This window comes from Geotrypetes seraphini, chromosome 16 (assembly GCF_902459505.1).
Source record: "Geotrypetes seraphini chromosome 16, aGeoSer1.1, whole genome shotgun sequence".
Lineage (NCBI taxonomy): Eukaryota > Metazoa > Chordata > Amphibia > Gymnophiona > Dermophiidae > Geotrypetes > Geotrypetes seraphini.
Genome location: NC_047099.1, coordinates 50,518,884 through 50,536,055, shown reverse-complemented (window position 1 = coordinate 50,536,055; position 17,172 = coordinate 50,518,884). Strand labels below are relative to the sequence as shown.

The 17,172-nt window shown below is 44.7% G+C and overlaps 1 protein-coding gene across 1 annotated transcript in view; it reads right to left on the bottom strand.

Annotated features, from left to right (window-relative positions):
* Positions 1-4,499: 4,499 nt before the first annotated feature.
* Positions 4,500-17,172, bottom strand: part of ADGRE1 (adhesion G protein-coupled receptor E1) — a 73,135-nt gene continuing 60,462 nt past the window's right edge. The window contains exons 14-17 of the mRNA XM_033925104.1: positions 13,325-13,416; positions 9,523-9,691; positions 8,249-8,332; positions 4,500-4,849 (exon numbers count right to left, since the gene is read on the bottom strand). Coding sequence (XP_033780995.1) covers positions 4,763-4,849; positions 8,249-8,332; positions 9,523-9,691; positions 13,325-13,416 — 432 coding nt within the window. The 3' untranslated portion in view covers positions 4,500-4,762. The remainder of the gene's footprint in view (positions 4,850-8,248; positions 8,333-9,522; positions 9,692-13,324; positions 13,417-17,172) is intronic.

Sequence of the window (17,172 nt, the reverse complement as noted above, 5' to 3'; positions counted from 1 at the left end):
TTTGACCTGTTGCAAATGGGCTTTGTGGTCCCATTATGTCTAACACCAGCTCCAGCAGGATACACATTTCAAATCTGATATATTCCAATCGCAAAATAGAAAATAAAATGATTTTTTCTAAAAAAAAAAAAAAAAAAAAAAAGGGGGAGAGGTTGGGGAAGGGAGGAGAGTTGAGGGTTGGTTACTTGTTAGGCTCGGTGGGAAGGCTGTATAGTTTTTTTGAATAGCAGGGTTTTGATTTCTTTTCGGAATGATTTAAAGTCACTTGTAGTTGACAACAGGTTGGAGATACAGGGTCCCTCCTGGCAGACTTTTTATTTTACTGCTTTTATCTGGGGAAACCCGGACATTCATCCATTCATTCAATTTTCTGTAGTTCTATACCATTCTCCGCAGGAAGCTCAGAATGGTTTATATGAATTTGTTCAGGTACTGAAGCATTTTTCATCTGGTAACCCTACTCTTGGACTTCCCTTCGCCAGGGTCCTCCAGGACCTCCACTGCCCCTGGCAGACAGTTGGGGCCCCAACCACGGCCCAACAGTCTTCCGGACCCCAGCCTCATTCTAGTCGGAGTCCATCCACATTTCTGCCACTGTCAGCGGCAGGCCGGGAGCCCTCTCTGCTCATCCTGGCCCTCACGCATGCTAGGCCTCCTCTCGGGCCCCACTCCTCATTGCCCTGCAAGCGCCAGTATGAGTGCCAGCCACCTTTTCTTGGTGGCCGGCATGCAGATTCAACAAAGTTCTGTGGCTGCCAGGAAAGAGACTGGTTACAGAAGCATCCGTCCATCTCCCCTTCCCTGCCTTTCACCATGCTGGACCCTCTCCCCACACACTTCTGGTCCTCCCCTCCTCCCCCCAGTCTTACTTCCTGGATCCCCTCACTTATCCGAAGCAGCAGCCGGTCAGCAGAGTCAACGCTCATAACTAGCCCCAGCAGGGCCTTTCCTCTGCCATGTCAGAAGTAATGCAGCAGAGGAAGGCCCTGTCGGTACGGGCCGCAAGCAGCTTGTTTACAGTGCTAATCTGCTGCTTTGGGTAAAGGGAGGAAGAGTTGGCGGGTCAGGACTGCTGCTTCGGGGCGGGAGGGAGGGGGATTGATGAGTCCGGAGTGCTGCCACTGTTGCTTCGGGGGATGGAGATAGGATGATTTTTTTTTTTTGCTCGTTACTTGAGTATTAGATAATCAGGATTCTGCTGTACATGTTTATAGAAAAACACTCAGTTGGACTATGCATGTAAACGCTAGAATTCAGGTCATGTGCATGCATTCTTGGTGCCTTCCTTATAGAATTTTCCCCTTTGTGACTATTTCATGTGATTTTAAGTGTGTAATTAATTGGCGTAAGTACTAATGTTATGACCTGTTATTTTTTGTGAATACAGTTATTACTATCTAGGTTTCACTCCATAAAATGACACCGTTTATAGAATAGCACTTAAGCACCTAACATTAGGCAGGACCATTTACACCAGCAAAAATATGCTGCAATGCCTCACACCTAAAGTTAGATGCAGGTGCCCCTTATTCTATAATTATGCCCCCGATCCACTTACGAGGTTGCCACAGGAACACACGGCAGCCATTCTCTGCATGGAACAGAAGCATAGGAGGATCGCTCCTGCCCCTACTCACCACTGGACTACCAGGTATGTTTGGATGGTTCTAGGAGGGAGGGAATAGTGGCCAGCCTGCCAGGCAGAACGCTGGAGGGATCGCTTCTGACCTTGCTCATCACTGGACCACTGGGGCTTAAGGTAGGTATGGAGGAGGCCTGCGATATCTGGGAGGGGAGAAGCACACTATTTTATTTTTCACGTTTTTTTTTCCCCCAAGTATTTCTTTACAGTCCTTCAATATAGTCTCCCTGCTTTGCAATGACCATGTCCCAACGTCTTGGAAGCTTCATTATTCCATCCAAGACACCGTTTTTGTTCAGTTGCCGAATGGCTCGGGTACCGACGGAAGAAAGCTCTTCCAGAGATGCAAAACGATGTCCACGCGTAGGTTGTTTCAACTTTGGAAAAAGGTTGAAGTCTGGTGGACTCATGTCTGGACTGTAGGGAGCAGGAGGTAACACCTCCCAACCGTATTCGTGTAGTTTTTCAATGACGAATGGAGAGCTCCATCTTCCTCGGAGCTCAATCAAAAGTCAAACAAATGATGATTTTTGCTTATGATCATGAAGGCATCATCATTACAGACAAAGTTCCATGTGGAAGAAGTGTCACAGCAGTGTATTACTGTGATTTTTTGCAAAAAATGCGCAGAAAAATGCACAAAACCCAACCTCAGTTGCTCTTGGCTGGGCCACTCATTCTTCACGACAACGCTCGCCCGCACATAGGAATGTCATTGAAAAACCACACGAATATGGCTGGGAGGTGTTACCTCATGCTCCCTACAGTCCACCAGACTTCGACCTTTTTCCAAAGTTGAAACAACCTACGCGTTGACATCGTTTTGCATCTCTGGAAGTGCTTTCTTCCGTCGGTACCCGAGCCATTCAGCAACTGAACAAAAACGGTGTCTTGGATGGAATAATGAAGCTTCCCAGACATTGGGACTTGCTCATTGCAAAGCAGGGAGATTATATTGAAGGATTGTAAAGAAATACTTGGAAAAAACAAACAAACATGTAAATTAAAAAAAAAATAGTGTGCATTATTTATGAAATGACTCTCGTAAACTGAGATCCCATTTTTATGGCCCCAAAATCTCAGTTTATATTGAAATATATACAGTAACACATCTTAGTGACTACAGCCCTATCTGTTACTCAGCTTGAACTCTTCAAGCTTAAATTGAGTATAAGTTTATTAAATAAATCAAAATACTAAAGCTCTTTATCCATACAACTCAAAAAAGATGTGTAACAGTTTCCTGGTATATAATTACTTCTGGTATTCCTTAAGTTGCTCCTCAACAGACTGAAATATTTCAGAGGCTGCCAAAGCAACCAAGTGGGGATAATATAAACAGCTCTCACGCCATGGATTCAGTTAAAGTTTTATTGGATATGATGTGACAGATGCGATGAGAAACAGCCTTATTCAAATCCAGAGGCTATGGTTATGCTTTATTACATTTAGGGGGCCATTTTTGACATGATGTCCTGGATGTTCTGCAGAAGATACACAAAAGTCCAGCACCAAAAATGCCCATTTTCAGAACTGCAAAACATCTATCCTGTTTTTGGAAAATGGCCATTTTTCAGATGTGCGTCCATCTTTTTGAACCATTTTTGGGGAAACCCCCCCCCATCCAAAAGAAAGACCACAGAAAACAAGCCATTGAGATGTAGGAGGGAGGCATTGTTTTTAGTAGACTGGCCACACAGACATCCCAGCAGAGCTGAGAGGCGCTGCAGTGAACTTCAGCTAAAAGATCTCTGGTACACACCTCGCCATAACCCCTCCAAAACCCCACCAAATGCTAGGTGTCGCTTATATTACATTAGTGATTTCTATTCCACCTTTACCTTGCAGTTCAAGGCGGATTAGATAAGAGTTATGATATTAAGAAGTGCTTAGGAATAGTTTGAACATTTTCTAATTTGCTAAGGAGTAGTTGGTATTGCAGGAGGAGTTCGGAACATGTCTGGTTGTGTTATATTGGCTTTATGTATTTTTTTAAGAGTAGGGTTTTTGTTTCTTTTTTGGTACAGGTTGGTGGGCTCGCACCTTCCACCAGTTAGTGGATTATGGGCTTGGGTCCCCTTCTCTGCACTTACAACCAGGCTACTCAGGCATCAGCTTCCTGCTCTACTAGGAGTGGGCCCCGTGTCCTTGAAACACACTTGTGGCAATTCTCTGCCTGGATCTCTCATTTGTCAAATTTAAAACCCCACTTATTTAAAACAGCTTTCGATGAGCATAAAGGATGCTCATCAACTCTATCCTACTCTGGAAACCAACTAGGGCATCTAATATGTATCTCTTCTCTCTTTTCTGCTTTCTTTTTCGGAGCTTCCAGTGACTATGCTGTATCCTTTCTGCCTGAATTTGGTGGAAAACTGGAACGCTGGAGGCTGTTAGAGGGGAAAACACCCTCCAGGGATTCAAGACAAAGTTAGACAAGTTCCTGGAACGTACGCAGGTAGGGCTAGTCTTAGGGCGCTGGTCTTTGACCAGAGGGCCGCCGCGTGAGCGGACTGCTGGGCACGATGGACCACTGGTCTGACCCAGAAGCAGCGGCAAGTCTTATGTTCTAATTTTGAGTCTGTTCAAGAAAGAGGCTTATTTTCAAAAAAAGTGGCATAAAGGGGCAGATGGACATTTTTCTTGTCAAATTCTTCCAATTTGCTATTTTCAAAACCTATTTTTCAGATGGATATCGATGCTGTTCACGTAACTCTCAAGGTGTTAGAGGCACAATGTGGCTGGGACAAGGACAGGACATTTTGAACTTTAATGTGTTTTCTGTACCCCAAGCCAAACATGGCTTCGTTGTATTACATTTTTTCCCCCTAGACAGATAGAAAGACAGACACTCTCAACCCCTTATGTATAATTTATTTCCGATATTCTTTTTGGTTAGAAAAAAAAAGACAATGAAAGGCTACAAAGACAATCCAGGAGCTGTGTGGTAAACATGCTTAACTCTGTAAACGCTTGGCAAATATATTAACACTGCCAATGGCTTGCCAAATCTAGAATCGAAAGAAGTTCATAACAGCACCGGTGCTGTAATTGAAGAGGAAACAGAGTCCTGAGAAGAGTTGAAGCAAAGGGTCTGATTTCTTTTAAACTGGGGGCTCATCACATAAATTTAGCTGTATGTCTGCAAGGAATCTCTGCTGGTGCTTTACATAATGTTCTTTCCTTCATTTCTGTGCTGGAATCCATCTGAAAGCAAAGCAAAACAATCAGTTGTAACAAATGCTATATTATAAAGCCAAAGAAACAAAATGGAATTGTCCAGATCAGAATGATGTGCATTAAAAAAGTGTCCTCCAACTCATCTGGTAACGTGAAGATCTTGATTCCTCCAATGTCACAATAGTACATTCAATGACTCAATGATTCAATGACTATTGTGACATTGGAGGAATAAAGATCTTCACGTTACCAGATGAGTTGGAGGACACTTTTTTTAATGCACATCATTCTGATCTGGACAATTCCTTTTTGTTTCTTTGTATTTGTGTTTTTCCCCTGGTTTGTTCTTTTCGTATTATAAAGCCATGCGTGAACATTCAGCCAGTCTGAGTCCCTACACACGCAGGCAATAAACTTTACTGTCCTAATTGCAGGTGGGGAGTATTTTCCCCCCGTTTTTTAATTCAACCTCTTTAAACTGCTCTTAGATGACATCCCCTGAGCTGTGGATGAGACTATCTCCTCTTTTTTTCTGCAGAGAACAAAGAAGTTAGGAAAAGTAGTTCAACTCACAGAAAAGATGTCGGAAAAAGACACATGTGGTTTGGACACTTAGAAACCGAGATGCCAAGGGTGAAATGTCCAAAAGAGTGAGATTTGAAAGCCGAAGAGTGAGGTCAAGGGTAGATGTTCTGGTTTGATTCTTGTACTCTGTGCTGGGAATAGCCAGACCTCAGTTTTGGGTGGGTCCATGAGCAAAATGGGTGGGCATGATGCCTCCTCCTCTCCCAGCACCCCCCACCCCAACTCAGCTAGTGGGGATTCTCAAGCCCTGGCCTCAAAGGCACCTTGAGCTTCCTTCAGCACAGCTCAGCAGTCGGTGGCGGCTTTTCGGAGCCATCCAATGCCAGGTCAGGTGGTGCAAGAAAACTGCTGAGCTATTTTGGAAGGAGTTCAAGGCACCCTTAAAAAGGTCTTCAGCTGGAGAGATGGGGAGTCCCCACTGCTGCCGGGTGAGCCTAAGCCCAAAGTAGGTGATCCCCTGCCCACCCATGGCTACACCACTGGCTAGAAATAGATCCTTCAGTAAATTCGGAGTTGATTGTCTAGAGCAGGGGAGCCCACACTTTTTTGGCTTGGGAGCTACTTTGAAAATGACCAAGTCAAAATGATCTTCCAACTATAAAAACGCTAAACATATATCCCCTCTTTTACGAAGGTTCGCTAGCCGATTTAGTGCACGCTAAGTGCTGATGCGCCCATTATATTCTAATCAACCAGTGCCCCTTAGTAAAAGACCCCCCCACACCTCTTCTGTCCTCCAGACCTCGTTCCATTCCCCAACCAACATCTCTCTCTCCTCCACCCCTATTGGCAACATGTCTCCCTCCTCTGTTCTTCCTCAGGGTCTCTCCCCCTCTGTCTCTTCTGTCTGCACCTCCCATAGTCCAACATCTGCCCCCCTCTCTTCTGCCTCCCCTTTGTTTCTCCCTCTTTCTATCTTCCTTCTGCTAACATTTTGAGTCCTCCTACCTTTGATCCAGGTCTTTCTGTCTCTCTCTCACTCGCTTTCTCTTCCCCCTTCCCAGGGCCTGGCATCTCTCTCTCCTCGGTTCAGAGTGTTTCCCCTCTCTAACCCTCTAGTAATCCAGGATCTGCCTTGTCTTCCCCCTCCCTTTTGGTTCAAGGCTGCTTTCCCACCCCTCCTCAAGGTCCTTTTGTCTCCCCCCCCCCACCCGATCCAGTGTCTCTAAGGCAATCCCCCCTCCCACCGGGGTCCTCGTGATGGGCACAATTTTACCCCGACGTGCAGAGCCTTACCTCCGCTGCTTCCCTGCACACAGTGACTGTCAGGTCAGTTCTCACCTCCATTCTTCCCTCTGGGCCTACCATAGTTGAAAGTTAATTACGGCAGCCTGCAGAGCGAACGTAGCAGGCTGCAGTCGGCTTCTGTAGCAAGTTCCCTCTGCCGCGGTCCCGCACATCCTCTGACGTCGGGGGCGGGACCGCGGCAGAGAGAACGTTCTACAGAGGCTGACGGCAGCCTGCTACATTCGCTCTGCAGGCTGCCGTAATTACAGTACAGTACTTTTAAAGGTGAGAAAGTGACTGGGGGAATGCTAGGGAGAACACTGGCTCTGCGATGTACCGGTTATGCCTTTGCGATCGACGTTTTGGGTACCCCTGGTCTAGAGCAACAAATACACTGGAGTTGCCTAACTTGTTCAATTATTACCTAAAGATGAGAGCTACAAACACAGACAAGTGTCAGGAGGGACGTTCCCTCCTAGAAGGGGCAGCATAATACCATTTTGGTTGGAGAGGCCAAATCAACCAACCTCCAGCCTTGCTTCTAAGCTCTCTTAACTGCTGGTGGGATTGTGGCCCACCCCATTCCACAAGAGAAGTGAAGGAGGATGAGCAAGAGAAGAGGAGTTCCGTATTCCTTTGTTTTGACCTGATGTTTAAGAGGTGTCTATTTAAAGCACCAGTTTTGGAAGCACACCTAACTACTAGGCTGGTTTTCAGGAGAGCCACTGTATGCGTGATATGGGTTTGCATTCATTGTGTGCAAAGAGGGATTTAAATTTGTGTTAAGATGAAAAGAAGATAATGTTAAATATGTCTCTTAAAACAGGGGTGTTCAACTTTTTGGCTTCCCTGGGCTGCATTGGCCGAATAAATGTTTCTGGGGCCGCACAAACGCTGCAAGACATAGGAGGGAGCCAGCAAGACGGTAAACACCTGGGGGCAGCAGAGGAAAACACTGCATCGCCCTCGGGCCACAGGTTGGACACCCCTGCTTTAAAATATAACTCACTGCTGCGGCAGAAGGTCAAATTAAGAATCCCTAAGTAAACGGTAGGAAAAAGACCCTTGGAGCAAGGGGAGGGGGATCCAGCTCAGCTCAGCTCTTTCTGCATGCCACTGCTAACAGCTCATTGAGGTGCAGGATCACTCTTTGGCTGTCTCTTGAACAGTGCACAGGAAAGATTTCAGTTCAGATCTACTACTATGTTCCATCAACAAATATTTATCCCTAGCTGAAGACTAGTTAGTTTAATGTGTGAGTGTGTTTTGGGGGGGAGGTTCTGTTACAACTGAACATTTTCAATTTATGTCTGTAGTGTATCCTATAGATTTTCCCACTTGCTCACATTTTCAAAACACTATTTCCTTCCATACATATCACTGCTAGGCAATCACCTTCATCTGGAAACCAACAGGATGGAATATTGTGTGGGTTTTGTAAAAAAAAACACAAACCAACAAAAAATGCTTTGCGTATCTGGGCCTTACATTCTCCACACTGGTTTTATTTTATTTTTTGGTCTGTACCTTCAGTCAGTTGCACAGACATATTGACAGGCAAGTTATCTTCTCTACAAACGCAAAACATGGTAATCACTAAGCAGGATTTCCTACCGTTTTTGAGGTGGACACGGTTGCCTGACTTTCTGTAGGTAATGTGTGGATTCTCTTAAACCATTGTCTGTACTCCTCTCTGACCTGTAGATTCAAAAACAAATGAAAACCACTATCAGCTCACAAGAAGCGAGTTATCTCTGGGTAGAAAGGCAGCAGCCAAAAAGAGAAGAGTGTCTTTGATCAACCAGAAAAACTTAACACTGAGCTATAGCTTTGTGCTCTCTACTAGAGAATGACACGGTGACAAAATTCATCACCGTCCCCGTCCCCGCGGATAACCGCGGGAAATAAGCCCATGTCATTTTCTAGTGTCTATTTCATCCTCTGTCCTTCTACACCAGCATTCTTCAAAGCAAAGCTTGCGGGTCAGTGGTTGTGGCCATTCATACTCTGGTTCTTCCCTCTCTCCTGAAAGAATGACATGAAGATGATTTCTCGCGGTTATCCGCGGGGATGGGAACGGTGATGAATTTTGTCACCGTGTCATTCTCTACTCTCTACCACCAAAGAGACCACAGCCCTTCCTCTTACTCTAAGCATGGGAACATTTTATGGACTGTACTACACACAATGATATCTGAAGGTCAGAAGATTCAAATCCACTAAGGTACCACTGCGAGCAATTGTGTTCCAGCTGGATCGCAAACTAACAATCCCCATGTTGTTAAGATAGAAACATAGAAGATGACGGCAGATAAGGGCCATAGCCCATCAGGTCTGCCCACTCTACTGACCCAACCCCAAGTCTACTATCCTAGGGATCCCACTCCTGGTGACAGGTTCCCTTGGCTTAACCCTCTAAGGCAGGGGTGTCCAATGTCGGTCCTCGAGGGCCGCAGTCCAGTCGGATTTTCAGGATTTCCCCAATGAATATACATGAGGTCTATTTGCATGCACTGCTTTCATTGTATGCTAATAGATCTCATGCATATTCATTGGGGAAATCCTGAAAACCCGACTGGATTGCGGCCCTCGAGGACCGACATTGGACACCCCTGCTCTAAGGGATCCCACATGGGCATCCCATTTGCTCTTAAATTCTTGCACGCTGTTTGCCTCGAAAAGCACAGTCATGGAACCCCAATCCTCCCTTGCCCCATTACTCCACTCATAACTCAGTTCTCTTCCAATTGCTATCATATAATGTAGCCTCTACATTCTATAGTGTAAGTGGCCTTGAGCCTAATTAGGCATAGTGCAACTCAGAAATACTGGATTAGATAGATCTCCCATGGGCAGAAAAAAACATGGAAAGAAGGAGGTAGCTTTACCTGTCGGTTGAGGACACAGTGAATCAAGAAGATAAAGGCTCCCTGCAGACTGTTGATAATGGTGAATAAATATGACATGACCACAGCGATGGAACCAAATTGAAAGAATCCAAAAATCCAAGTGCAGCCCAGTATGAAAAGCTGAGCGATGGCTTTAAAGGTCAGTAATCTGAGTAAAAATAATAAAAAAGAAGGTATGTCTGATAACATTTCTGAAGGTGTAAAGCGGAATCACCCCATAACAATTTGGAGTTTCCAATTACTTACAATGACTATGCATGAGATACATTTGCATTGACTGGATCTCTCATTCCTACGCGTTGAGATTCTGAAAATCCAGCTGACTGTGGGGTCACCAGAGCAGGTTTGGAAAACCCTGGACTACTTCCTGCTTCCTACTACTGAGAGTATTCTGAGTGCCCCACGAGTTTAGGAATGTGCTTATTCATGTTTTTCAAATTCTAAGTAACGAGATTAGTGGGGGTTTCTGTACAGGTTTGGATAATTTCCTAAAAGAGAAGTCCATAGGCCATTATTGAGATGGCTTGGGGAAATCCACTGCTTATTCCTAGGATAAGCAGCAGAAAATCTGTTTTGCTACTTGGGATCTAGCTAGGTACTTGGGACCTGGGGGTTGGCCACTGTGGGAATCAGGATCCTGGACTTGATGGACCTTCGGTCTGTCCCAGTAAGGCAACTCTTATGCTCGTAGGTGAGCCAAGTAAAGGACAATCAAGCCATTGCTGAGGTTGGCTGAGGACAATCAAGTCACTGCTGAGGTTGGCTCTTAGACATTGGTGGAATGAGGCATTATGACATCACAATCTCAGCTCTGGAATGTTGCTACTCTTTGGGCTTCTGCCAGGGACTTGGGACCTGGGTTGGTCACTGTTGGAAACAGGATATTGGGCTTGATGGACCTTTGGTCTGTCCCAGTAAGGCAACTCTTATGCTCGTAGGTGAGCCAAGTAAAGGACAATGAAGCCATTGTGACATCACTGCTGAGGTTGGCTCTTAGGAACTGGTGGAATGAGGCATTATGACATCATAATCTCAGCTCTGGAATGTTGCTACTCTTTGGGTTTCTGCCAGGTACTGGGGACCTGGGTTGGCCACTTTTGGAAACAGGATACTGGGCTTGATGGACTTTCGGTCTGTCCCAGTATGGCAACTCTTATGTTCTTATGTGAGCCATTCAAGCCATTGTGACATCACTGCTGAGGTTGGCTCTTAGGCATTAGTGGAATGAGGCATTATGACATCACAATCTCAGTTCTGGAATGTTGCTACTCTTTGAGTTTCTGCCAGGGACTTGGGACCTGGGTTGGTCACTATTGGAAAGAGGATACTGGGCTTGATGGACCTTCGATCTGTCTTATGTTCTTATGTGATCCAAGTATAGGACAATCGAGCCATTGTGACATCACTGCTGAGGTTGGCTCTTAGGCATTAGTGGAATGAGGCATTATGATGTCACAATCTCAGCTCTGGAATGTTGCTACTCTTTGGGGTTCTGCCAGGGACTTGGGATCTGGGTTGGCCACTGTTGGACCATCAGTCTGTGGCAGTTCTTATGCAATAGTTCTTGTGGGGATCTCCTGTAGTTTATTCAGGGAAAGTTTCTTGGCTGCTTTATACATAAAAACAGAGAAAAATGAAGGCAGATGGGGATCACGTGGCCTATTCTGCCCGTCTATCTCTACCATTCACTTGGAGATCCTCCTCTAAGGGCTCCTTTTACGAAGCTGCGTTAGGGCTTTAACGCGGAATAGCGCACACTATAATGCCCCATGTGCTAGACGCTAACGCCAGCATTGAGCTGGCGTTAGTTCTAGCCGCGTAGCGCAGGGTTAGCACACGCTAATCTTCTGTGTGTGCTAAAAACACTAGCGCACCTTAGTAAAAAGAGCCCTAAGTCTTATCTAATGTGCTCCACTTAGGTGCTCAAACCCAAGTTAGGAAACAGAAATATTCAATGTAGTTCTTAGTTGTTTCCTGTGACAGATACGGCATGTGAGCACCTAACTTTAATTTAAAGTGTGGTTTTTGGTGCACAATGATACAATATTTTAAATCAGGGGTGTCCAACCTGCGGCCTACTGAAGTATTTTGTGTGGCCCCGGTCGAGGGCGAAGCAGTGTTATCCTTTGCTGCCCCCGGGCGTTTACCGTCTTGCCGGCTCCCTCCTGTGTCTTACTGCAGCATTTGTGCAGCCCCAGAAACATTTCTTTCGGCCAATGCGGCCCAGTGAAGCCAAAAGGTTGGACACCCGTGTTTTAAATGCAGATTTTGTGCAATTATTAGCTCCAGTACCCAGTTCTGTTCCAGTCACACAAGTATGTGTAACTGAGAAAAACACATAAAAATAAGTGGCCAGATAACCAGGACCACAACTAAACAATGCGTGCAATTCTGGAGATCACACCTTCAAAAAGAAACAAATAGGATAGAGTCGGTCCACAGGGCGGCTGCTAAAACGGTTAGTGCTCTTCGTCATAAAGCGTAGGGGGCAGACTTAAAGATCTCAATCTGTATAATTTGGAAGAAAGGAGATATGATAGGGACATTTAAAAACCTACGTGGCATAAATGCATATGAGGAGAGTCTCTCAGTTGAAAGACAGTATGCAAGGAATTATTAGGAAAAGGATGGTAAGTAAGACCAAAAATATTATATAATGCCTCTGTATCGCTGCATGGTGTGACTTCAGCTTGAGTATTGCATTCAGTTCTGGTCAGCGTATTTCAAAAAGATTTCTAGTGCAATAGGTGTGTCATTTTGGACAGACGGGTAATATCCCCGTGCTCATGAGCCTGGCAGAAGGAATCCACTCCAGCTTTTGAATTCCTCCTCGTCCACTAGAGGGCTCTGCTGCCCCTTTCAGTTTTTTCTTTTTCACGCAAGCTGGAAGGAGTGTTTCTGATTTGTCTTTTTCACTTATTTTTTTTTTTTTGACAGATTTCAGAGCTCTCCTTGTCAAGGGTTCAGCTCTCCCTGTGGGGAGAAGAAGCAGACCGAAGTCAGCAGCTGACAGGCCAATCCCTTTGCGGTACTTGTTGGCCAGCCTGCGGAAACTTTTCTAGTCTGCTTCCTGAGATTTCAGGTGTGCCGCGACACACTGGGGAGGAGGAGAGGTGCCAATGCCAGCTGACTGCCTACAGGCCGTGCTTCTTGCAGCGAGAGGCTGGCGCCTCTCCTCTCCAGCCCTCTTCCCTGCTGGCACCCTCACTGGCGGCTCAGGGCCTTCGCGTGTGTGTGGATGTCGACATCCGTGCAGTTTTGGATGCCTTGAGCTATATCCACTACATTTAGGGCTCCTTTTACTAAGCTGCGTTAGCGGTTTTAGCATGCGCTAATTTGCCACGCCTGCTAGATGCTAACACCTCCATTGAGCTGGCGTTAGTTTCTTTGCGGCTTGACAAAGTTTGTGGGACACTGGATTAGTGGTTGGTATGGATGGGCAGACTGGATAGAGCATATGGTCTTTATGCGCCATCTTTTTCTCTGTTTCTGAGCAAGTGGAGGCTGAATTACATAAACTCTAAAATAACCAGCTCGGATAAAATCTGAAGCCCTAATTATAATGTTGCTTTATTATTTCACTGAAATGCTCTCACCTCACAGTCACGGAAATCAGTTATAGAGATATTAGTGGCAGCAGAGTGAGTATCAATAGCAAAAGGAATCTCATTAAAAGCAGAAGACGCAACAGCACGTCCATCTGTTCAGGTCGCCGAAGCCTTTTCCATCAGAAATCAGAACCTGAAAACTGGATGTTCCAGCTGTTCGGTGCTCTCTCTACCTGGTATTTTTCAGAGTTGAAACGTCAGCATTGACTGTTGAGAGTTTGGCTCTTAAAATCCAGAGAGTTGTGGTAAGGAGTATGGAGTTGATCTAAAGTGGAGAAGACAGAGGAAGAAGATTATTGCTGTGCCCTTCTCTCCACATTCAAGTGTGTTTTTAATAGTCATTGTGCTGTGTTTTGTTTATATAATGATGATTGTGGTTTTGGTTTCTTTTTATTGAGTTTGCAATAATATCACAGGTAAACACTTGTTACAGAAAAACAGAAAATGTAAATTATACATAAGAAAATCTTATAATTGAAGCATTTCAAAATATTTTCTTTCTTACACCACCATTTAATGGAGGAGATCCATTAAACCCATGGAGGGGATTTTCATAAAGGAAAAACAAAACTTAAGAAAGCTGAATACGATTAACAAACCCAGACACTCATATATCCCAGTTAAGCTCAGACTGGAATAGCATCACCAGTGGGGTGCCACAGGGCTCGGTGCTTGGACCCGTGCTCTTCAACATCTTTATAAACGATTTGGACATTGGTACGACGAGTGAGGTGATTAAATTTGCAGACGATACGAAGTTATTCAGAGTGGTGAAGACACAGGGGGATTGCAAAGATCTGCAACGTTGTTCCCAGATAGTAAGTGATATGTATACCAAGCAGGGCTGTGGAGTCAGTAGATAAATGTTCCGACTCCGACTCCTCAGTTTTTTGTACTTCAGACTCCGACTCCAGGTACCCGAAATTTCCTCCGACTCTGACTCTGACTCTGACTCCACAGCACTGGTTAATTTTCAGATCGTTAAAATGGAATGTCAAGTTGAGAGAAATGAGCATTTTCGACACCACCTTCTTTTTGCTTTTAATCAAGGTTCTAAGGCCGCAGAAGCTGCTCGCAACATTTGTGCTGTGTATATAGTGGGTGCTATAGCTGAAAGAATCGCTCGTGATTGGTATGCCAAGTTCAAAAATGAAGTCGGTAGATAAATGTTTTGACTCCTCGACTCCGACTCCACAGCCCTGATACCAAGTTTGGTTGAAATCTGTCTATGCATTTCGGAGTTATGCTGGAACATATATACATACATCCGATTTTATATATTATATATTAATCCAGATGTGTTAACTCGTTATGCAGAAGACTGTACAGTACACAGTAGATCCCTGACGCCATTATTTCTTTAAGACGCAGTAGGCTGATTTCATTTCTGCTCGTGTTATTAGAATCCCCTGATGATGCCACATATAGATAATGAAACAGGCAGGTGACCTATTTGTATGCAAATATATTCATGCATATTCACTAAGGATAGCTTGAAAACATGACTGGTTCGCAGTCCTCCGGTATTGCAAGTGGACACCCCTGGAACCAAGTGCCTCATAACACAGCTTCCAAGACTCCCAGTTCCAAGAGGGAGATTTTGGGCCAGTCCTGGATTTCTGAACCTATCCTGGTGGGACCTGCAGCACTGGGTGAGGTCAGGAACTACAAATCCCACACTGCCTTGGGACAAGTCTTCTTCCTGGAACTGCGTAACTTGACAGCTTTAAGGGGAGGAAGTGGGAAATGCATTTTCTCCCCTTTGTGCTGAGGCTAAAATTCCAGCTCCTTCATCTTAAATCTCCCATCTATTCAGGATCTGGGACTGGGACTCCAGCTAATGTGTTTGACTGGACAGCACAGCTATGAAAACCTGGAGTGAGTTCAGGAATTGAATAGAGATCAAGATAATGGGGAGGTTTTCATCTGAAGGGGGAAACATTAGAGAGAATTTTCCATTAAACCCTTCTCTTCCAGGGGGTGGAATGAGAGCTCAGGGAATTAAGACCCTTTCTCCTAAACCCTCTAACAAGACAGTCTCTTCTAACCTCAGGAGGTTTAGGGCAGTCTCCTTCACACCCTCTACTAGGTGCTGAAGTGTTTTCCTGGCTCAATCTGAGTCTCTGGTTCTGGTGCAGCTTCCCTTGTTTCCTCAGTATCTTCCCTGTGTTAGTTGGGTTGTTTAAGGCTGGTGTGAGGGTAACCAGCCGCCTCTGCTCTGTGGACATTCATTGGGTAAAGAGCTATTGAGAGAGGAATAGGAAGGGATAAGTGAATTGAATTCTGCTGTGGAAAACTGGAAGTAAGAGCAAGGGGGAGTGTCTTTGGAGTGGATCTGTGGGAAGAGGACTAGAGGATGGAAAGGGGCTTCTGACAGGGAGAGTGAAGTGGTCCACTTTTCAAAGTCATATAGAGAAAGGAAAATAAGACCATACCTTTGTTTTGGACTGACTTAAGATTACCTTTTGTAAGGAATGCCTTCTTCAGATATGAACAAATGATCTGAGGGTGATAAAGAAGTATAACCTTATGATTTATGGTGTGATAGGAAGCCCAGATCTTTGTTAAGTCCTGTCTAGTGGGTTCCAAATATTTCATCATTTTAACGTCAAAGGTTTTACGTTCCTGGATGGTTTGGAATTCTTCCCATAAAGTCATTCATGCAATGCTCTGCTCTGGCAAAACGTGTCCTACAGAGGTGTTACCCTGCTTAGCCGCTGTGGTCTTTGATGTGGGACCCCTGGTCTTAAGCATTTGGCCTGTCTCTCCAACGTAGCTTCCATCTCCATAGGACTTCTAGACTACTGCAACATCCTCTATCTGCCCTGCCCCGAAGTCATGATAAAACAACTACAAACGGTACAAAGCAAAGAAATACGACCACATCATACCTTGACTCACAATGGCTCCCAATACAAGCAAGAATACAATTCAAATTTTACTGTCTACTATTTAAAGCAATGAATGGAGACAGCCCAGCCTACTTGAACAACTGCCTTATCCAAACTGCCACAACCAGGCTAAGGAGAGCCCAGACACCATTCACGCACCCCCCAATCAGAGACGTCAAACGCAAAAAAATGTACAATGGCCTACTGGCCACGCAGGCAGCAAAACTAGACCACCAACTATCCAATCTACTGACCACGACACCAGACTACAAAACTTTCAGAAAAGAAATAAAAACCCTGCTATTCAAGAAATCCATCAAGACAAACTAACTCCACAGGAAGCATTTCAATCCCAAAATAACCCGCTCAACCATGTAACACTTCTGGAATTGTCTATATAACATCTTTAGTAATCTGCCTTGAACCGCAAGGTAATGGCGGAATAAAAGTCAATAATGTGATGTAATACGGTATGTTTGAAGATGAGCCTGTGGTTTTCCATGTGAGTGTTTGGAGGGGGGGAGGGGTGTCTTGTGATATCTATATATATAAAATCGGAGGTATGTATGTGTGTATGTATGTGTGTATGTGCTGCGATCATGCAAAAATGGCTTGACCGATTTGAACGAAACTTGGTATGCAGATCCCTCACTACCTGGGGTGATATGTTCTGGGGGTCTCGTGGCCCACAACTCTATTTTGCTTGCTCAAGGGTGGGTTCACCCAAGAATTTATATGTTCTTGCTCCAGGAGGTGAAACTAAAATTGTTGTTTATAATCACGTTTTGCGTTAGTTGTATTGTATTCATTTTGTCAAATATTTCACATTATAATTTGAATATTGTACTTTTTATTAAGCTGTAAAAAAATAATTTCATTCACCACTATAAAGTATCTTTATTTGAATCCATTTACAGTGTTATTGCTATAATTAAATACCCGTGCAACGCCGGGGCATCAGCTAGTGTGTTATATAATAATGCAGGACACCGGTAGATATTGAAATCAATCCTTTTTAGTAAGTATGAGTATGCCTCAGCCCCACCACTCCGCCACTGTATTATCTCTTGACTGCGGAGAGAATTATGTGGCGCTTCATCATTGGCTGCTCATAACTCCATAACACATGC